Source organism: Heterodontus francisci, chromosome 13 (genome assembly GCF_036365525.1).
Source record: "Heterodontus francisci isolate sHetFra1 chromosome 13, sHetFra1.hap1, whole genome shotgun sequence".
Taxonomy (NCBI): domain Eukaryota; kingdom Metazoa; phylum Chordata; class Chondrichthyes; order Heterodontiformes; family Heterodontidae; genus Heterodontus; species Heterodontus francisci.
This window is the reverse complement of record NC_090383.1, coordinates 7,178,082-7,200,857: the sequence shown is the minus strand read 5'-3', so window position 1 is coordinate 7,200,857 and position 22,776 is coordinate 7,178,082. Positions and strand designations below refer to the sequence as shown.

The window sequence follows — 22,776 nt, the reverse complement described above, 5'->3', positions numbered from 1 at the left end:
GCATTAAGCCCTTCCCCTGCCTCCAGGCTTGAGGGTAAAATCAGCCAAGATCAGCCACTATCCTGTTGATAGATTGGAAAGTAAGTGTGTGCGTGTGTGTGTAGACGTTGAGTGAGACCAGGATCAGGCTTGGGTATAATGTGCACCACCAGGAAGTAGGCTGCACAGAATCATCATCTGGGTTCACATGTGATTAATCATCACTGGAGTCAGACACTAGAGGTTTGTCATTGGCTGTGGGACTGTACACCAGAAAAAATTGGAACCCTAAGGAAGGGAAGGCAAGAAAGTTACTAAGGAAAACTAATTTTGGATGGTTGAAATTAGACTGCAGACGAAGTAGTACAGTCCAGTTTGTACCATCAGGTTACAGATTTGAACATGTGTTGCTGTTGGTATGGGAATGTGTACCCTTAGAGGTAGGAAATGAAAACCGTAACCATATTTACTAACCTTCATTTGTTATATTACATAAAGTATACAGCACAGAAACAGGCCATTCAGCCCAACTAGTCTGTGCTGATGTTTATACTTCACACGAGTCTCCTCCCATTCCATCTGCCTCATCTCAGTCTTTCATCATATCTTTCTGTTCCCTTTTCTTTCGCTTACTGGTCTAGTTTCCTTTTGAAAGTATCTAAGCTATTTGGCTCAACTACTTCCTGTGGTTGCGAGTTCCACATTCTAACCATTGCAGTTTTGTTGCTTCTTTAGGTGTTTGCCTTTTGATGTGCTCTTCCCTTGAATAGATGGAAACGTTGCTGATGAGTTACTCGATTCCATGTTGCAGGTGAAGAAGAGGAGGTCCCGGCTGATAAGACCCCCAAGCTGAACGAAAATGTTTCACTCTATCGAGGCGACATAACAAAGCTTAAAATTGATGCGGTCGTAAATGCAGGTTGGTACTTCCATTAAAAGCTAATAAGAGATGGTGATTGTGAGAGAAAAATTGTTGGGCATTGGGTAAATCTGTGATTCTGAAGCAAGCCAATCTGCTTAGTGAGATGGATTTGTTATATAATAATTTCTAAGACATTTTACCAGGTGCTCTATCTAATAGTATTCTGTATTTGGCTCATGAATGACTTGTCAGTACTAAACTATACTGCGTTTGATTTCTTTACCCAACTACTCAAAGATCTGTACCAAATATATTCATGTTGCAAAATCATATACTTCATTAGTCAGATAGGAAGGTGATAATCGGTGTTCAAATGTGCACAATGTATTCTGACCAAACTACTGCAAAAGGTGGACATTGCACTCTAATGCAAAAGCAGTTGTGCCAAGTGCACTATCGTGTATGATTTGTTCATTTACTTCATATTTTTAGGGAGGTAGCTCATCACAGGCATGAGTGCAGGTGAGGGTTCAGTAAAAGGAGCTGTGGTCCTCACTGCCTGATTATAAAACACCAACTTGATGAAATGGAAAAATGTTTTCTTTAAAATGGGAAAGTTAACCGTACATTGCTGCACTGACATCCCTGTAGGCCTGCTGTATCACTAACACCTATGGGAAAAAAAATTATAATTGTCCCTTACAGGCAGTCCTTTTTTTCCCTTAGTGGTGCCATCCGAAGAGATACTTGTTGTTTGGGTTTGTGGCACTGGATTTGGCCTAGATCCATCATTTTGTGTTTGGTATAAAACTAGATTTCTTGCAGACCTGACTTCCATCTTGTTTGAGGGATTAATTTGCAAATCAAGAGCAAACTGCTTTTCTCATTGTGTCTAGTGCCAGTTACAAGAATGTTGTTTCAAACTGTACTGTATAAAGATTGTATGTCCATTAGATATTAAAGTAAGTGGCTTTGAGATTTCAAAGATACTGCGCCAGTAGATTGCATTGAAAACCTAACATTACTTGACAGGTTGCGCCCGCATTGTTGTCAATCTAACGTTGTGTGACAGCACTAAACTCTGTACTTCATCAAACATTTATCACTGAAAGCTCCCAGAAACTGGCAAACGTTCAGTACTGTAAAGCACACGCAAGTGAGTGCTGAAAGAGCAACTGCTGCCTGACAAACGGCCCTTTGTAGCATAAAGTTGATTTCCCAGCGTGGAGAGGCTGGGAATTCTGTGGCAAGTGACCCACCTCCTGACTCCCCAAAGCCTGTCCACCACCTGCAAGGGACAATTGAGGAGTCTGATGGAATTCTCTTCACTTGCCTGGATGAGCGCAACTCCAACAGCGCTCAAGAAGCGTAATACCGTTCAGGACAAAGCAGCCCATTTGACACCCCATCCATCGCCATAAAAATTCACTCCCTCTACCACCAGCACATCGTGGCAGCAGTGTGCACCATCTACAAGGTACATCACAGCAACTTGCCTCCTTTGATAGCACCTTCCAAACCCGCAAAGTCTACCGCCTGGAAGAAAAAGGGCAGCAGGCACATGAGAAAATCACCACCTGCAAGTTGCCCTCCAAAGTCGCACACCATCCTGACTTGGAAATGTATCGAAGTTCCTTCCTTATTGCTGAATCAAAATCCTGAAACTCTTAACACTGTGGGAGTACTTCACCATACATATTGCAGCGGTTCAAGAAGGCAGCTCACCACCACCTACTTGAGGATAATTAGGAATGGGCATTAAATGCTGATATTGCTTGTGGTACTAACATCCCGTGAATGAATAAATTCAGGAAAAAAAAGCCTCTCCGCTGCTCCAGGGTTGGAGTGTCCCTTTCCGATGCTGTCTGGAAAACGAAGTCACAAATGCTGTTAACGGAAATCAGCTGTTCATCTGAAAGGGAAGCCACAAGCACAAATATCTCATGCTGGACCGGAAGAAGAACTAAGGTGACCCGTGTTCCCAACTCAGAAAAATTGCACCAGGAACTAATCAACCTCACCCCCTCCTCTTGCCCTGACAAACTGAGCAGCAAACTGCTAAATGAAATAATAAGACAGAACGCAGCTGAAATACCTCTCCTTGCTCCCTGCCACAGAGCACACAATCCAGAACTGGAACAGCAAGAGTTTCTCACTGAGCAAATTCCATTTGGTATTACAAATCCGCGTTTAGTTTCCCGCAGAGACTTCAAAGAACCAGAAACATAAAACAAAACCCCAATCCTAATCCCGATCCAAAACCCCAATGAGCAGAATCTTAGGAAACCACAACCATCCTCCTCATACTGAGCAGAAAATTACAGCCAAGGGGAGGAAAGCTAATTCTAATCCCAAACCTCAATGAATGGAATTTCTCGTAATGAACCAGAACTCCTTCCTCTGCCTGCCCTTTGAGTATAGAAATTTGACCTAGACCTTTCCCCCAATGGTTCTTCTCTACTGTAAATTAAGAGCAACTACATCCTATTTCCGCCACTGACAAAGTAGAAATATTATTCTAATCCTCCCCAATACTTGGCACTGAGCATGTATAGTTAACCAGTCTGCCCTGCACTTACCAAGCATTCCTTAGCTGATTCGAACCTACCCCGCAGCCAAACAATAGACTATTTCCCGCAAGGTTTAACCTTTTGATGATTTCAGCCCACAAATCTCAACTGAATGGGTCTTCTCCTCTTTCCCCCACCCCTAACTCAGCATCACCTTACCTAACTGAAGCCAACCTCCCTGTCCTTTTCCCATCCTTCTTCCTCACTCTCCCTCCCTCTACTGCTTTGCCTGCCGGCGCTCCACATCCCAGTACTTTCCTGCCCCTTATGGTTTATGTTAGCCCCTTGCACACCCTCTCTTTCATTCCCTCTTAATTCTTACTGCCACCCTCCTCCTGCACAGCTCCTTGCCCTGACCAACTCTTGCATGGAGAGCTGTTATTGGTGTGGATGCAATAGTTCCAAGAGACAAAAGTTGTTGCTACCTCTTTAAGTTGAAAACTATGCCAGTACCTCCACTGTCTGGCCATGTCCAAGTTTCTACCCATTATCTCGTCTATTGAGATTGGGGATTGATGGAGCAAATCAGCTGGAGAGCAACACGAAAAGCTGTAGGCAGCCTTTAGGTTGGTTTGAGGGTGAGACTGGAGTCTATCCAAACTGATCAATCAGATATTACTTTCTTCCACCAGTGGTTGCAAGAAGGCTTAAGGCAAAAACGTTTCATGAGCTGCTACTTTTTGTGAGCTGCTGTTACAGTTCTGCTTATTCAGAGATCTTGCAGCACAGGAGGAGGCCACTCGGCTCATCATGTCTGTGCCAGCTCTTTGAAAGAGCTGTCCAATTTAGTCCTGCACACCAGCTTTTTCCCCATAATTTTGCAAGTTAGTCTTGAAGTACGTTGACATTTGGAAGTGACAAATTACAATAGCTTTTTATAGTGGAGTTTAGATATAACAATTAACTACTGGCAGTTAATATTGATAGTCTTGACAATGGTCATAGAAGTCTTACTGGAGTGGATTTGTTAGAAATAGATGTGTGGTTGACTGCTAATTTCTGTTTTATTGATAAAAGCTTGGTCAAAACAAATATTGCATGTTTGAGATTTATCATGCTTCAATACAAAGACTTGAATGGAAGATTAACCTGACAATTTTTTTTAAAGCAGGAACTCCATGCTATTCTGACTTTTTGGTCTATTTGTCAGTTTGGCATGCCACAAGTGAATGAGGCAGCATTGTTCTTTTAATTTTGTTCGTGGGATGTGGGCGTCTTTGTCTAGGCCAGCATTTATTGCCCATCCCTAATTGCCCTAGCGAAGGTGGTGATGAGTTGCCTTCTTGAACCGTTGCAGTCCGTGTCGGGTAGGTACACCAACAGTGCTGTTAGGAAGGGAGTTCCAGGATTTTGCTGAATGACTAATAAAGTTTTTGGAAAAAGTATGAAGTTTTTGTTCCAGTTTATCTTTGGTGAGGCCAGTTGTTGTTTCACATTTTCCTTTCAGTACCCAACTTCCTTTGTACATAAAACTTTCATTTTGTGCTCTAAAAGATCAAGGTAGCAATCTTCTGTGTGTACTGGAATACATTAGGTGTTATTTTTCTCCAGTTTGCCATTCAGAAACTCATTATAATGAGGTCCACTTATGAGATTGTGAATACATCATTGTAATGTAAGCTTGCAATCAATCCTTGAAGTTAGAATGAACCTTTGCTCTTAATGAACAGGTGCAGAAAGGATGAATTCTAATGTGACGTAGCTCTGACAGCCTATCAAGTGATTTCACTGATGACTGATCTATTTCTTTGGCAGCAAAATTAATCACCGAGTTAGGAATCTGCATTTTTGTAACAACTGGAAATGAATTCAGACGTATGACTGATTTTAAACAAAGGTTGAGCAATTCTGGCTCAGTGTGAGGAAATCCTTCAATGAGGAGTGAATTTATACCACACTACCATGTAATTTTCGGATTCCAGTAGCATCTAATTTTCCTTGCCTTACATTTTAAGGTGCTTTGTGCCTTGTAGTATGGTGGTATAAGCACTTCAACAACACAAGATAAAGCAATAAAGTGAGCATAACTAACTGCCTTGTAAACAAAAGGGTGTTTGTTATGTGAAGTACCACTGTGGTTGTATCTTAATAAGCTAAACAAAATCATCGAATGTTCTTCTTTTGGGCCTCCTTATCTCGAGAGACAATGGATACGCGCCTGGAGGTGGTCAGTGGTTTGTGAAGCAGCGCTTGGAGTGGCTATAAAGGCCAATTCTGGAGTGACAGGCTCTTCCACAGGTGCTGCAGAGAAATTTGTTTGTTGGGGCTGTTGCACAGTTGGCTCTCCCCTTGCGCCTCTGTCTTTTTTCCTGCCAACTACTAAGTCTCTTCGACTCGCCACAATTTAGCCCTGTCTTTATGGCTGCCCGCCAGCTCTGGCAAATGCTGGCAACTGACTCCCACGACTTGTGATCAATGTCACACGATTTCATGTCGCGTTTGCAGACGTCTTTATAACGGAGACATGGACGGCCGGTGGGTCTGATACCAGTGGCGAGCTCGCTGTACAATGTGTCTTTGGGGATCCTGCCATCTTCCATGCGGCTCACATGGCCAAGCCATCTCAAGCGCCGCTGACTCAGTAGTGTGTATAAGCTGGGGATGTTGGCCGCTTCAAGGACTTCTGTGTTGGAGATATAGTCCTGCCACCTGATGCCAAGTATTCTCCGAAGGCAGCGAAGATGGAATGAATTGAGACGTCGCTCTTGGCTGGCATACGTTGTCCAGGCCTCGCTGCCGTAGAGCAAGGTACTGAGGACACAGGCCTGATACACTCGGACTTTTGTGTTCCGTGTCAGTGCGCCATTTTCCCACACTCTCTTGGCCAGTCTGAACATAGCAGTGGAAGCCTTACCCATGCGCTTGTTGATTTCTGCATCTAGAGACAGGTTACTGGTGATAGTTGAGCCTAGGTAGATGAACTCTTGAACCACTTCCAGAGCGTGGTCGCCAATATTGATGGATGGAGCATTTCTGACATCCTGCCCCATGATGTTCGTTTTCTTGAGGCTGATGGTTAGGCCAAATTCATTGCAGGCAGACGCAAACCTGTCGATGAGACTCTGCAGGCATTCTTCAGTGTGAGATGTTAAAGCAGCATCGTCAGCAAAGAGGAGTTCTCTGATGAGGGCTTTCCGTACTTTGGACTTCGCTCTTAGACGGGCAAGGTTGAACAACCTGCCCCCTGATCTTGTGTGGAGGAAAATTCCTTCTTCAGAGGATTTGAACGCATGTGAAAGCAGCAGGGAGAAGAAAATCCCAAAAAGTGTGGGTGCGAGAACACAGCCCTGTTTCACACCACTCAGGATAGGAAAGGGCTCTGATGAGGAGCCACCATGTTGAATTGTGCCTTTCATATTGTCATGGAATGAGGTGATGATACTTAGTAGCTTTGGTGGACATCCGATCTTTTCTAGTAGTCTGAAGAGACCACGTCTGCTGACGAGGTCAAAGGCTTTGGTGAGATCAATGAAAGCAATGTAGAGGGGCATCTGTTGTTCACGGCATTTCTCCTGTATCTGACGAAGGGAGAACAGCATGTCAATAGTCGATCTCTCTGCACGAAAGCCACACTGTGCCTCAGGGTAGACACGCTCGGCCAGCTTCTGGAGCCTGTTCAGAGCGACTCGAGCAAAGACTTTCCCCACTATGCTGAGCAGGGAGATTCCACGGTAGTTGTTGCAGTCACCGCGGTCACCTTTGTTTTTATAGAGGGTGATGATGTTGGCATCGCGCATGTCCTGGGGTACTGCTCCCTCGTCCCAGCACAGGCATAGCAGTTCATGTAGTGCTGAGAGTATAGCAGGCTTGGCACTCTTGATTATTTCAGGGGTAATGCTGTCCTTCCCAGGGGCTTTTCCGCTGGCTAGGGAATCAATGGCATCACTGAGTTCCGATTTGGTTGGCTGTATGTCCAGCTCATCCATGACTGGTAGAGGCTGGGCTGCATTGAGGGCAGTCTCAGTGACAGCATTCTCCCTGGAGTACAGTTCTAGGTAGTGCTCAACCCAGCGGTCCATCTGTTTGCGTTGGTCAGTGATTATGTCCCCCGATTTAGATTTGAGGGGGGTGATCTTCTTGATGGTTGGCCCAAGAGCTCTCTTCATGCCATCATACATTCCTCTGATGTTTCCGGTGTCTGAGGCCAGCTGAATATGACTGCATAGGTGTTGCCAGTAGTCGTTTGCGCAACGCCTAGCTGTTCTTTGTGCAGTACTTCTGGCTGCTTTAAGTGCTGCGGATGTTAAATCGCTGGGGGCTTTCTTGTAGTTCAAAAGTGCAATGCGCTTAGCGGTGTAAACAAAAGGGTGTTTGTTATGTGAAGTACCACTGTGGTTGTATCTTAATAAGCTAAACAAAATCATCGAATGTTACAGCATATAAAAACAGCAGTACCATTTGGCCCAGGGTGTTTTTCTCAACAAGCCACCCAGTCTAATCCTGCTTTGCTGCATACTGCTGCCACAGCTTTTAACATTCCTTTTGAAGTTACTATTTAATTTCTCTTTTTAAAAGTGTTAAAAGATTCTTCGAGTACAGGTCTCCTAATTTTATGGAATCTCATTATCTTTGCTGGTAGCAGGATTGAATGGATGATTCTTTTAGAAATTCTTGACACTTGGGCTGGCTGTAATTCCATGACTTGTTTTATTTCATGGGCAGATTCACATGTCTGAATTGTGTGCCACTGTTAGAATGATATATTTGTCGCTTGAGATAGATAACGTGATGGATTTTACAGGCCTCCCTACGTCAGGGGTGGGGGGGTTGAGGGGCCCGAAAATGCCTCCAGGGGAGGTCTGCCAAGGGCCTCGACGCCGGGAAGGCCCGGCCCATTTGAAGATCCGATGCGGGACACTGATGGGGAGGGGTAGCAGGGATGTATTTCAGTGGTGGGGGGGGGGGTGCATGTGGCGGGGTCAAACTAACCTGATTGGTCCAGGGGATGGAGCGAAACGGTTGCAGGTAAGAGATTCTAAACTTTTGGGGGATGGGGGGAGGGGACAGGTCAGGTATACAACCTAAGTATTTTGCAGGGAGGCGAGGGCAGGGAATTAAATGTATGGGTTGTTGGGGCTGGTGGGAGAGGGTCTCGATCAGTAAATTTTATTTTATTCAGAAGTCCCTTTAAAATTTAAATTCTACTTTAGAGCTTGGGTGGTCCGCCCTGGCCATGTAAATGAGCTGCTGCATTTAATAGCGCAGCAGTCCGCGGAGTAAAGCCTGCGAGTGTGGGCTGCCAGCCAGATAAAATTCAGCCCAATGTTTAGAGCTAAAAATGTCTTGAATGCAATGAATACTTTCCTTAGTTTTTGGGAGAATGTCATTGGGTATTTAAACTATTGGATCTTTTCATTAGGAAAAAGGCCAAAACTTTTTCCCAGCTTATGAAGTAAATTTAGCTTTTTTTTCACAGAAACCAGTTCCCCTTTTAAGAAATTGCTAAAATCAAGTCTGGAGGGTACTTTAGATCGAAGTGCTCCCGAAAGGCCATGAAAAAGATACAATTACAAGAAGAGACAAAGGAAAAACTGTTGTCCAGATAAAGACATACCATTGCCTCCTGAAAACATTAGATTCAGTAGACATTTGTGGTTATATAATATGGGTAGAAATGGAGAGTGTTTTCTACAGAAAATACTCCCACCTGTATTTCTCTTTGAATGAATATAATGCACATAAATATCAAACTGTGATTCATTAAGTATTTGGGAAGCATATTAAGTATGAGGTTCAGTTCTGGACTCCATATTATAAAAAGGGTACAGAGGCACTGGAAAAGTTGCAAAAAGATTTACTGGGATTATGCCAGAACTGAGAGGTTGTATCTTTCAGGGAATATTAAACAGGTTGGCACTCTTTATTTTTCTCTCAAAAAGAGAAGGCTGAGGCGTGACCTGATAAAGATGTTCTAGATTATGAAAAGGTTTGATAGGCTAGACATAGCGAAGATGTTTCCACTGGGGGCCATACATATAAGATAGTCCCTAATAAAACCAATAGGGAATGCAGGAGAAACATTTCTACCGAGAGAGTGTTTAGAATGTGGAACTCATTACAACAAGGAGTAGTTGAGGCGGATAGCATAGATGCATTTAAGGGGAAGTTAGATAAATTCATGAGGGAGAAAGGAATAGAAGGTTATGCTGATAGGATGAGATGAAGAGGGGTGGGAGGAGGCTCATGTGGAGCATAAACACCAGCATGGACCATACTTTGCCTCCCTTTCCCAACATGGTGATAACAGGTAGGCTTTTTTAAATTAATTTTTTTGTAAAGCGTTTTCAGATGCAGTAAAATTTAGTTTTGTAAAGACCTGTTGGAGATTAAATAAGCCACTAATGAGGTTTATAAACCAACTATCAACCTATATTGGTTTATCTTTTGGGGGAAAAAATAGCAACTTGTGATTTATGTACCAAATCTCTTGATTTTCTTTTGAGTTTGACTCTTGATTTGAGATGGTGACATTACTGAGGTTCACCTGAACTTTGAATCTGCATGAAGTTATGGATGCTGACCTCCAGGTGGCAATATATCACCTTTTTCACAAAGATTGATCAGAATACTTTCTGGAAAAAAAACTAGCAGCAAATTTGGAAGCTTGCAGAGCTTTGAAGATATAAAAAGCAGTTTTATCAGCCTTTTCCAGACAATGGGTTCTAATCTGTTGCAATTTCTGTAGATTTTTGCTATGAGCATTTGGGGTTCTCATGTGCAAACATCTGGATTATCTATACGTTGAAAGGTCATTGACCTGAAACGTTCAACTGTTTCTCGGGATGCTGCCAGACCTGCACAATATTTCCAGCATCCGCAGTATTTTCCTTTTGTATTTATATCATGGCATTTTCCCAAAGTGACATAACAATTAACATGCTTTGTCGGATCATATAGCACCCTATGAAGTGTTCCAATCTCTGCAGGAGATTCCCACAAAGCATCTTAACAAATTCACTTGAAATGTCTGTCTCCTGCAGACTAGTATTTTTGTCTGATTAATTTCCCTGATGCCATGCGGTACCTCTCTAGTTTGCCTGCTTTCAGTCTGCTGCTACAGCTCACTTTGTTGCTGTGAAGTGGTCAGTATGGAGAGACTGGGCAGAATTCGGGGTGGCGCAGTGGTTAGCACCGCAGCCTCACAGCTCCTGTGACCCGGGTTCAGTTCTGGGTACTGCCTGTGCGGAGTTTGCGAGTTCTCCCTGTGACCGCGTGGGTTTCCGCCGGGTGCTCCGGTTTCCTCCCACAGCCAAAGACTTGCAGGTTGATAGGTAAATTGGCCATTATAAATTGCCCCTAGTGTAGGTAGGTGGTAGGGGAATTGTCGGGATGTGGTAGGAATGTAGGATTAGTATAAATGGGTGGTCAATGGTCGGCACAGACTCAGTGGGCCGAAGGGCCTGTTTCAGTGCTGTATCTCTAAATAAATTTTTTTTAAAATTTGCCATCAAAATGATGGCAAGGCTAGTGGCGCTCGCCATTATTTTTGGGTAAATGGTACAGCAAATTTAGGCGAGGAGCTTATCCATGGTTAATTGGGAATATCCAAAAGTTGTCCAATTTGCGCCGCTGCACCCTTAGCTTCGCATAAATGACATCTCTCCTTTATCACTCCATTTTATTTACAGGAATCTGCTGTATTTGTCCATTAAACTCACTACAGAAAGTTAACATCTACCAAGACGCATGCAAATACTCTTTTTTTTGGAAGTGATTCATTTTCATGAACTTCGCATCGTAACTTACCTATTACAACTGTAGAGTCCCATTCCTTCAGGTTTTGAATTTTTTTTGGAGATTTTAAAAATGTCAACTTGTAAAATTTAAATTTTTATTGCTTTTCCTTTCTATCACTTTTTTTTCTCTCTCACAATCCAATCTTCCCCTTTTTATTTCTCTTTCTGTTCCTGATTGGACATTTGAATTCACCCACTTTAATTCCTCTTCCTTTTCAGTTCTTCCACTGTTTATTCCCTACTCCATTAATTTCATTGGTTAAGGAGATGTTTGGCATTCTTCCATCTACAAAAGATGCAGCAAACAGTCCATGTAGGTGGAGTATCTTGGTGCACCTTTGCTGATGACTGTGCGTGCCAACCTTTGAGAGGCAGGTTCTGCCACAAGTGCTGGGCTGCATGTGAAGCTGCTAGGTGATGCTGAGTTGTTTTTGACATTGGCACCTGTTGCCAAGCTGCTGTAGCAGCTGGTCGGCGTGGTAGTGCACACCAGTCCACAGGCTGTGTTGCCATTGCCCTCTTTTGCCAGCTAGTGTCTCCCAAGTGCGATAGTCGACACTTGGGGCCTTCCTGTCATGCTTGCAGGCATTCTTGAAGCAGAGCTTTGGGTGCCCCACTGGTTGTCTGGCCATGGCTACCTCACTATACAGAAGGTCCTTGGGTATGCGACCATCTCCCATCCTGTGGATGTGTCCGATCCACCGAAGCCACCTCTGTTTGATTAGCACCAACACACTTGGGAGCTCTAACTTTGAGAGGACTGCCGCATTTGTGATTTTTGTCCTGCCAGGATGCGCATAATGCGCCTCAGACAGCGAAGATGAAAATTATTGAGCTTCTTTTCCTTATAGCTGTAAGTCGCCCATGTTACCTTGCTGCTTTCCCTGTTCACTCAGGTCCCAGATGCCTTGTTTCCCTCGCTGTGACATCGTTGGCTCACGCTTTCAGCAAACATTTTTTGAGTTGAAGGATGCAGGAACAAGTCTGGCTAACAGCAGATGCCATTAGATACCCTGTTACTGCAAAAGCTGGCCCATTAACTTTATTCTGAGGAGCTTAAATGTCAGTTGCCAAAAAAATAAGGGTTTGAATAAAATTTTATAAGATCAAAGTTACTTATTTTGCAGTAGCATTACATTTATCTATCAAATTGTCTTTTGAATCTATTAATACTTTCATTAAAGGTTTTACACGCCCAAAATTCCTGGCTTGGGTTTGACATTTTTACACAGTGCTGGAAGTTAACTGAATGTGGTTGTACAGTCTGAGGGTGTGAAGTATATGACCCGTAATTTGTGGACAGTGGCGAATCCAGGGTGCTCGCCACTGATCTTCAAGAAAGCTGTGCTGAGAGATCTACCATAACTGTGGCGAGAACTTTACCTCCCATGCTTTGCAATTGATTGTAGCATAGTTTAATGGGATTCCCAGCGTGGAGCTGCGGTGATGCCATCAGGCTGTCTAAGCACCCAGTCACATTAAAGAATTTTCACAGACAGACAACCAGGAAATGTAAAGCAATAATAATCAAATTACTTTTTAAAAAAAAAAATTAGAGAGCGATGTGAAGATTGGGACAAACACATGGGGTTAAGGTCAAAGTTGATGGGGGAGATGGTGGCGCTGTGGTAATGTCACTGCACTAGTAATCCAGAGGCCTAGGCTCATGCCCTAGGGACATGGGTCCAAATGGCAGCTGGTGGAATTTAATATTAATTAATAAAAATCTGAGTTAAAAGCTAGTTTCAGTAATCGTTTCATGGCATCGATTGTCATAAAAATCCCAGCTGGTTCAGTAATGTTCTTTAGGGAAGGAAATCTGCCATCCTTACCTGGTCTGGCCTGCATGTGACTCCAAATCCACATTAATGTGGTTGATGCTTAACTGCCCTCTAAACTGGCCAAGCTGCCGCTCAGTTGTTGAAGACAATTAGGGATGGGTAACAAATGCCGGCCTTGCTAGCGACGCCCACAGCCCATGAAAGAATAAAGAAAAAGCTGAAATAGCATGAACAAACATGTGATTTTTTTTTTACATTAACAATATAGTTTTAAAAAATCTAGTGATAGATCATAATGCAGAAGTTTAGCAACATTCCACTAATTTTTGAGGGACAGTTTGATTGTTCATCAGTAGTTATTAATCAGATTGCCATTCCAAATCCTGGTTGCTCTCATTGAATGTGCCTTAACTTTATATGGGGTTTCTAACAACCATCTTAGGAGTGGAAAAAGGATTCCGTTGGTTACTAGCTGTGGTGTTGGGAAAGTCCACTGCACAGCCTGTTACGGAGCAGCAAATGACAGAATGCATCTTCAGGATTTCTGTGTTAATCTGCACTTGCACTAAATTCTGAAGTTACCTTCAGATTCAGAGGGTTAATGATGGCGAGCACTGATAAATTTGTCTGTATGCACTTGAAGCAACTTTTTAAATTAATTTACAGGAAAAATAACCTCCACTTATGAATGCATAAATGAATATCAAATATATATATTATTGGTCACTGTTAATTGCCTGGAGGAATTGCTTCTTAGAAACAACAGATTTTTTAAAAATACATTTTTTGATGTTTATTTTCTCCCCATTCTTCTGAAGGCACTGAGGTTGGTAATAAAAACAGAAAAAGCTGGTAATACTCAGCAGGTGAGGCAGCATCTGTGGAGAGAAAAACAGTGTTAACATTTCAAGAAACATAACTGTTTCTCTCTCCACAGATGCTGCCTGACCTGCTGAGTATTTCCAGCTTTTTCTGTTTGTATATCGGATTTCCGGAATCTGAAGCATTTGGCTTTTGTACTGAGGTTGGCAACCCTGTTATAAAACTCCTGTAAGCGCTTGTCCTTTGAATGTAATGTCAGCCTGGCTCCGTGACGGCACTTTCATTACTCAGTCAGACCGTTATGGTTTCAAGCCATTCCCTAGGATTTGAGCACCTAATTTGTTTAACAGCTCATTTATCTCGTTGCTGTTTGTGGTGCCTTGGTTGAATGTTAAATAAGGTTTCAAAGAACACCTGGAATAAAATCCAATACGCTACATTCAAAAGGACAATACCCCTACAGACAGTATGACTAATTTATTGGATGGCCCTACGTTACTATCCCCACACCACCCCCCCTCTCCCCCCCACACTTCTTCCTCTTGGGGAAGAAAAATGATCACGTTGATTTTGTTAATGTGGCGTAGGGACAGAAGTACTCATTAATTCTCTCATTTACACTGAGCATTTACTTCGTTACTTGGAGAATTAAATGGTGGTAGTGCACGAGAATATCAGTTTGCAATTAATTTCAGCATTGAGCTTCGGATTTAAATGCAGCCCAGACTCTGATCACAATTAGAGTGAATGTCGCATCTTGACAGATTTTTGTCCATTTTCAGAGGGGTAAAGTTCCACAGCATAAAATTAGCCGCCAAAATTTGACCCATCATTTATGAGTCTGGATTGTGGCAGGCTTAAAATGAAGGCTAAGGAGTGAGAGACTGAGAATGTTATGCTAATAAATCACCATTCCAATGTGAACTTTATTGTGCTGCTGTTGCTGTCAGGGTTAGAGGAATTTTATTACAATTTACCAATACCAAACCTGACATTGGAATGCGCAGTAACATAACTTGTAAAGTGGAAAATATTCGGTAATTGCGACAGACTTTAAAAAAAATTAAATTGTTCAGCGTTGTACTGGTTGAGAATTTAAATCCAGGCGATTTTTATTTTTATATTCAAGATCAAAAGAGAACTGATCCTAACATTCTTAAGCGTTTTATTCTGATAACTGTGCTTAGCTTTCTAAGGTAATGCTCACCCAATTGTTTGGAATATTGATTGTGTGAATGCCATCATGGTTAATGTCTCTTTTAGCTGTAGACCTGAATGTGTTTCAAGTGAGGGTATGTGTTGAAGTGGCGAGCTGTTGTTCCAAAAATCACCAGATGAAAGGTGTGTGTAATTCAATCACTTGTGTGTTTCCTTTTTGCCTCTGGTAAGATTTTGTAGTTTGAGAATTATATTTGAATCCTGACTGAGAAGGAAGTAGCCACAGATGAGAAGAACAATCTCAAATACCTCCACGGCCTTTGCAACCCTCCTCCAACCTTGTATTCCCTCCTGCACCTTTTAGTCATAGAGTCATAGAGAGATACAGCACTGAAACAGGCCCTTCGGCCCACCATGTCTGTGCCGACCATCAACCACCCATTTATACTAACCTACATTAATCCCATATTCCCTACCACATCCCCACCTTCCCTCAATTCTCCTACCTACACTCGGGGCAATTTACAATGGCCAATTTACCTATCAACCTGCAAGTCTTTGGCTGTGGGAGGAAACCGGAGTACCCGGCTGAAACCCACGCGGTCACAGGGAGGACTTGCAAACTCCGCACAGGCAGCACCCAGAACTGAACCCGGGTCTCTGGAGCTGTGAGGCTGCGGTGCTAGCCGTGGTGCTAGCCACTGTGCTGTTCCCAGGTGGTCTTCTGAATCTGGAATGCTAAGCCTCTCTTCTCTCTTCATCCCACCTTCAGTTTTGAGAATTGGAGGGGGAAGCAGACAGAACTCTCCACAATAGGGCTGTGGCAGCAGAACATACATCAATGCCCGATGCCTTATAACAGTAACAAGTGTGTCCAGACTAATTGTGTTTGAGAATCTGTTTCGTTTGTATATTAAAATTGCTATCCTGGAACATATGCTGCGCAAAAATTGCAGTTATAACTGATATTAATTGATTAATTTTAAATATATCTTGTGTGCCCCTAGCCAGGTAATCTAGTGTTGATTCTCCCAACTAAGTTGAGATGTTGTCGCAAAGATTTGTTGGAGGATTGACCTTCGAATGCATGTTTACAGAACAGCACTAACAGACCCAAAAACAGATCAGCTTATAGACTAGGAATGATTGGTAGTTTGCTGGAAGAAATTTTCAAAAACACATTTAAAGCAAATTGTCACTGTGGGATAGAGGTGTCCAAACTGCAGTCTGTGGTTCATATGTTGCTCGCGAACCCGAATAATCCTCGAAGCCTAGGAAACATCCTCCTATTTGTGTTCCTGTTCTCTAATGGTTTGTCCTGTTGAATTTTGTGGTTATTGGACTTTTAGAAAGGGCTTTCCTAGTTCTGTTACTTAGTTGGTAGATAAGTCCTAAATCAGCCAACATCTTGCACTTATAATAGCGCCCTTAATGTAGTAAAATGTCCCAATTATCAAACAAAATGTTGATACCGAGCCAAATAAGGAGATAGTAGGACAGAGTGAAATAGGTTTTAAGAAGCGTCTCAAAGGAAGAGAGAGTGGTAGAGAGGTGGAGAATTTTAGGGAGCAAATTCCAGATCTTGGGACTGAGGAGCTGAAGGCATGGCTGCCAATGGTTAGCAATTTAAAACTGGGCACGTGCAAGAGGCCAGAATTGGAGGAGCGCAGAGATCTGCAGGAGGTTTGTGGGACTGCGGGAGATTACAGAGATCGGGAGGGCCCAGGCCATGGAGGAATTTGAAAACAAGCATGAGAATTTTTAAAACCCAGACGTTGTCAGACTGGGAGCCCATGGAGATCATCAAGGACTTGGTGAGAGCTCGGATGTGGGCAACTGAATTTTGAATGAGCTCAAGTTTGCAGAGGATGCAAGGTGGGAGGCCGAACAGGCGAACATTCGAATATTCGACAGGCATCGATAAGGATTTCAGCAGCAGATGGGCTGCGACAGGCAACTAAGATCTGTTGGTATTATTGAGATATGTGAAAATTAATTGGAACATAGCTTTAAACATGGTCTATGATATCCTATTGTCTGCAATTATGCAGTCCACAAAGCCAAAAAGCTTGGATTTACCTGCTATAAGAATTTCATTTTGCCGAAAACTGTGCTTCCACAGCTCCTTTCAATCCCATTAACAGCATTATCGGAATGTAACAGCTTTCTTTATTTGATGCACTGTTAGATTCTGCCACCTCCACCTTACTGCAGTATTTCATTGTCTTGGTGACATCGCAATTATACTGCTGCCTGCCAAAGTGGTGTCTTTGCATGAAGATCCCTTAGAGGGTCTCATAGTTCAACTTCATTGACAGTGGAAAGTAATACTTAGAGGCAGTAAATTCAAGTCCCAATTAAATCGATCAAGTCTTGTCTTGAAAGATTATTTGTTAATTATATTAATAGTTTTGTTACTGCCAGCAGCCCCTGGTGCATTGTCTTTTCAATATTATTGCAAATGAGCTGGAGCTGCCACACTTGCCCCGAGCCCCAACCATTGGGAAGAATGGATGCTTTGCACTTAGCTGACAGGCATGAGGTTTTAATAAATTATTTCAGGTATTTTGTTTTTATTTTATTGTGGTTCCAGGTGGCTGCCAACTGCTACTGACATTGACAAAAGTGGTAAGAAATGGGTGGTGATGTGATTGGAATATTTTATCCCTGCACCCTTGCTTCAGTTCTTAGTCGTGTCAGAACCTGAAGTTTTTTGAGTTCTGTTTGGACACAATAGAGGATAAAGATGGAAGCTCATTCCCTTAGTCTGCTAGATAGCAAATGTAAGTGCAGCATTGGGCACTAATGTTTTGAAGCTGCTGCTGATGGAATTATACATAAAGTCAGGTAAAAATGTATTCTGACTATACCTGTTACAACTGTTGGGATGGATTTCAACTGATAATTGAACCTTTTTGGACCTCTAGCCTTAAGGAGATAGTGCCCTTTGAGACATCAACATCCTGGCAACCTCTTTACTGGGTCTGGGACTGGATGTAACCTAGGATGAGATGCTTAAAAAAATAAAGAAATTAATCCTGTTATCTCCTTTGCAATTCAATGTTATATTCTCTGATATGAAAGAAGGTCAGTTTCCCAATCAACAGACTTTGTTGATTAAACACCTATCTTTCTTTTGCAGCTTTTTAATTTCCCGTACCACTTCATTGAAAGTTGTAGATATTGGTGCGACACCAGGCCCATCCCCCTGCATAATTTAGATAACTTATCTGACATGAGACTGACTGCCCTTTCCCAAAACTCTTTCTTCCCTCTCGACTAGGCTGTCAAACAATTCTTAAAAAAAATTAATTGCGATTATTATCTCGATTTAATTTCTGTCTTAGTTGTCATTATTGCACCATCCAATACAAGTTTATTTAATTCCTGATGCAATTAATATATAGATAAACCAGAACTGTTGATTATGTAGAGTGCTTCTGTGATACTGGAATTCAGTGGAAATGAATGGCGTAGCATATGTAATGTTTAAATTGATTTGTCTTGTGAAGAGGTTGAAGCCCTAGGCTCTGGAATTCTCACCCTCCCCCTGCCCACCCCATCCTCAAACCTCTCTGCCTCGCTACCTCTCATTCTTTAAGATGCTCCTTAAATCCTACCTCTGACCAAGCTTTTGGCCAACTGTCCTAATATCGCCTTATGTAGCTCTGTGTCAGATTTTACTTCATAACACTCCTGTGAAGTGCCTCGGGGTACTCTATTACATTAAAGGTGCGATATAAATACAAGTTGTTCTTGGACCCAGGAAACACTCCTCTTCCCCCACCCTCCCCTGCCCCCTTTTTAAAATCAAATTCCTATTTAATATTTTTTTATCATCAATCATGCATGGGATGGAATTTGAAGACTATTTGCCCTTTCTTCATATTGGTCATTTAAAAATTGGGAACTTTTCTTTTAATCATTCATAGGATGTGGGTGTCACTGGCTAGGCCAGCATTTATTGCCCATCCCTAGTTGCCCTTGAGAAGCTTGTACTGCAGTCCTTGTGATGAAAGTGCTTCTACAGTGCTATTGGCAAAGGAGTTCCAGTGACAGTGAAGGAATGGTGATTATAGTTCCAAGTCAGGATGGTGCGTGGCTTGGAGAACTTGCAGGTGGTGGTGTTCCCACATGTCTGCTGCCCTTGTTTTTCTAGATTGTAGAGGTCGCAGGTTTGGAAGGTGCTGTTGATGGATCCTTGGCGAGTTGCTGCACTGTATCCTGTAGATGGTACACACTGCAGCCACTGTGCACCAGTGGTGGAGGGGGTGAATGCTTAAGCTGTTAGTCGGATGAGTCATTTTACAGTCGTTATTTACAAATAAATAATTAAATACTTTTAAATCTGAAAAGGTGTGTTAAAAATAAAATCACTATTTACTTCAGCTCCAAACCTTTTCAGGAAGCTGAACAGGCCTTAATGTATATAGTCACATGAAAACATGGTGCATGCTGTTTTTTTTCAATTTAATTTCTGACTTGGTTGATGGATCCACAGAATAGAACTCGCAAATTTTAGATGTGAAATTAACTTGGGAATATTAGACTCCGTTCAGCACTTATGTATCACCTTGATGCATCAAAATGGAGTAATGATCACATTCATCCAGATTAGTTGTTGGTTTTTAGATTTGAGAACTAAAATGGGAGAGGCACTCAAGGTTCCACTTAATTCTTTTCATTTGAAGAACTGCCACACACCGGAGTAAGATTTGAATACAACTTCTATGTGTTGTCCATAGAGTGCCTCTAATTTTGCCAGCAAATTAATAATTGAAGGATTCAGTTCTTCACTGTTGGTTAACCTAATTTAAGTTACAGCTGCAAAGTATTGTCTTGATGAGGCCTGGACTGTGGATTCATTTGAGAAACAGCTGGGTGCTGTAATAGGAAGGCAGGAGGATTGGAATCTGGTGAATTGAGATCGCTTGAGCTGTCCTGTTTTCTTCATTCTAGCGTTATATCATATGTAAACATTGAGGTGCAGTCCGAAAGGCAGTCTTGAATGTAAGTACGTAAGCAAAATATTGCAGATGCTGGAAATCTGAAATACAAACAGAAAATGCTGAGCGTTTCCAGCAGGTCAGGCAACATCTGTAGAGAGAGAAATAGTTAATGTTTCAAGTCACTTTTCATCAGGGTCATGGTGAGTATAATTGCTCCTTGTTGCAATCCTACTTGGGACAATTCCCTGATATTTTCCTCTTATTTTTGATGGCCGAGTTCTTGCACCACATGGAGGTGATCACTGATTACACCACATGAACATCCTTGTCATGGTACATCGTCAGCTTTTCCCTTTACTTCTCTTCCTCCATTTCTGACAGATTGTAATGGATATTAGATGCAACAGTTTCTATTTTTATATGGAATACATCCCAAGAAGATTCAAAACCGATGCCGACCTTTAATAGAAGAGCTGAAGAGGTAAAGGAAGAGATGCAATTTGTGGAGGTTTTTTGCAGAAGGTAGGTGGGGGCAAGATGGAGAGGTTTTGGGGCAGAGCTTCCAGATAGCTGGATAAGATATTTACATATTCTGACACTAACTATACTGTCGAATGAATGGGGGACGCAGAGATAACGAGTCGGAAGAGCAGGAGATGTACGCAGCTTGAGTAAGGCTAGAATATATTTCCAAGGTCGGGTGCAAGATTTGGTGGTGATGGGGTGAGGTAAAGATGCAAGATGGCAATGAGGCAGAAATGGAAATAGTAAATTGTCATCTGTTTTTGATGTAATTAGCAAATCAAAAATTAACAAGTATAAAATAAAGTAGAACAGATCCAATGCAGTTAGATATCGGATTTCTCAGGACCCTTTATAAATATTTAAATACTGCACCATAATTTATTGCTGCATTGGTGCATAATAGTCTTGGCATTACTTAATGTGTGTGGAGAAGTCTGAGCACGTTCATTGATCTGAATTCTGCCATTAGAGGGTGTAGTGATTTCATCCACTTTAAGTTCCATCTTCATCGTTAAGAGTCAATTCTGTGTGATGTATTTGCATTCTCTTACAGCTGCTCAGCTGCCCATGAGTTTTCCAGCTTGATGCTTTTCTGTCACCTTTGTTTCTTATCAATTCTCTTTGTAGTTTACATTCCAGTTTCCTTTGCTTTCTTTCTCTCTCTCTCTCTCTCTCCTCTCTCTCTCTCTCTCTGTCCTCTCTCTCTCTCTGTCCTCTCTCTCAAATGAAGCCCGTAACATAAATTTGTGTAGATCACAGGATGCTCTGGTGCAGTAGGCACACATAACAAAGTCAGAGTTTCCCTCTGGCAGATAGTCAGTTGGCCATACACATTTTTTTATGCTCATTAACAGCACGCTCAATTTAACTGCGGTGTTTGACTAATTGTCATATTTGCTTTGGAGTGGATTATAATGCTTCTCTAATAAATGAAAATTCCTCACAGATTTTTAAAATTCTATTTGAGTGAAAATTTATAACTCCTATAATCTTTTGACACTGTACCTAAGTGTAGGTAATTAAAATGGCTTCATTAAATAATATTTCACATAGAAATGGTTATATTTTGTGACATTGTGGCCATGCATATTTATCCGTCGGGTTTTTATCGTGGGATTCATAGAATTGTTGTGATTCATAGAATCAAATAAACTTGCAGTGCAGAAAGAGGTCATTCAGCCCATCATACCCATGCTGGCTCTCAGAGCAATTGTGCTTAGTCGCACATCCTCACTTTTTGTCTGTAACGCTGTAAGTTCCTCATTTTCGAGCACCTGTTCAACTCCCTTTTATAATTATTTATGGAATCAGCTTCTGCTACCTTCTCAAGTAGAATGTTCCAGAACTGGACACTGGCGAGTGAAAAAATTTCTCCCCATCTTGCCCCCACCCACCCCGAGATCTTTTGCCAATGATTTTAAATCTATTATTGGGTTATTGACCCACTGACGGGGGGGAATTATTTTTCAGTATTTACTCGATCAAAATTTATCGATGTGAACCCATTCATCCTTGGTAAGACTTGTACTGTCTTGTGTTAACACATGGTCGCGTGAGCATTTATAACTTGTAGGCTACATGACTAACCAGGTAAATAAATGATTAGCCAAGAATAATGGTGCCATTTAGCTGAGGGTTGTGATTTTCTAACATGTGACTTAAGTTAGCAGTCAGATAATACACTTGCAATTCATAAAATAAGCTTGCACGTGCACCTCTCTGTATAATAAAATAAATAAAATAAAAACGCATTCTACTGCAGGAGTGGAGAGAAGGAAGTGGAATGTTGGGGACGTTGTACGTTGAACACGAATGTGGGCCATGGACGCTACAGGCCGTCTCTGTGTAGTACCTGAACACAAGCAGGAAATAACTGCAGTGATCCTTTAGCAAGCTCATGCTTGCTTTTTTGTGTAGATTGTTGCATATGCGTTCTAAGTTCAGGCTGGCTTCCTCACTGATGCACTTTTTATTTTTAGATCTATATGCTTCTCATTTGACCCCAATCAGAGTCTGTCCTTTTTTGCAGTAATGTATTGATTAAATATAAAGAGGGTATGAGTTCATTGACTATAATTTGCCTGTTTATGTGATAACCGGCACTTTAACTGTGTCACTGTCATAAGCACTGCCCTGGGAGTTGACCTGTTTCATTTGATAAGTGAAGGCAAATCCTGAGTCGTCTCAGCAGGGCTTAGTCCTCAATTGCCCTCTTGTATCCCTATCTTATTAAAAAGGCAGCAGCATTCCCGAGAAACAAATGATTGTTTTTTTGGAGCAAGACTCCATGTCTCATTCAACACCAAATAATTTTGGGGGAGGGTCTTTTGCATGAATGATTGAAGGTAGCAGTAATTTTGTGAATACAATAAATGCTTTGGTGATTCTTGAGAC

The 22,776-nt window shown here is 42.0% G+C and overlaps 1 protein-coding gene across 2 annotated transcripts in view; it reads left to right on the top strand.

Moving 5' to 3' along the window:
- The window catches only part of macrod2 (mono-ADP ribosylhydrolase 2), a 916,639-nt gene that overhangs the window by 61,152 nt on the left and 832,711 nt on the right, over positions 1-22,776 (top strand). For both annotated transcript variants that reach the window (XM_068044311.1, XM_068044310.1), the window contains exon 4: positions 791-898. In XM_068044311.1, coding sequence (XP_067900412.1) covers positions 791-898 — 108 coding nt within the window. The remainder of the gene's footprint in view (positions 1-790; positions 899-22,776) is intronic.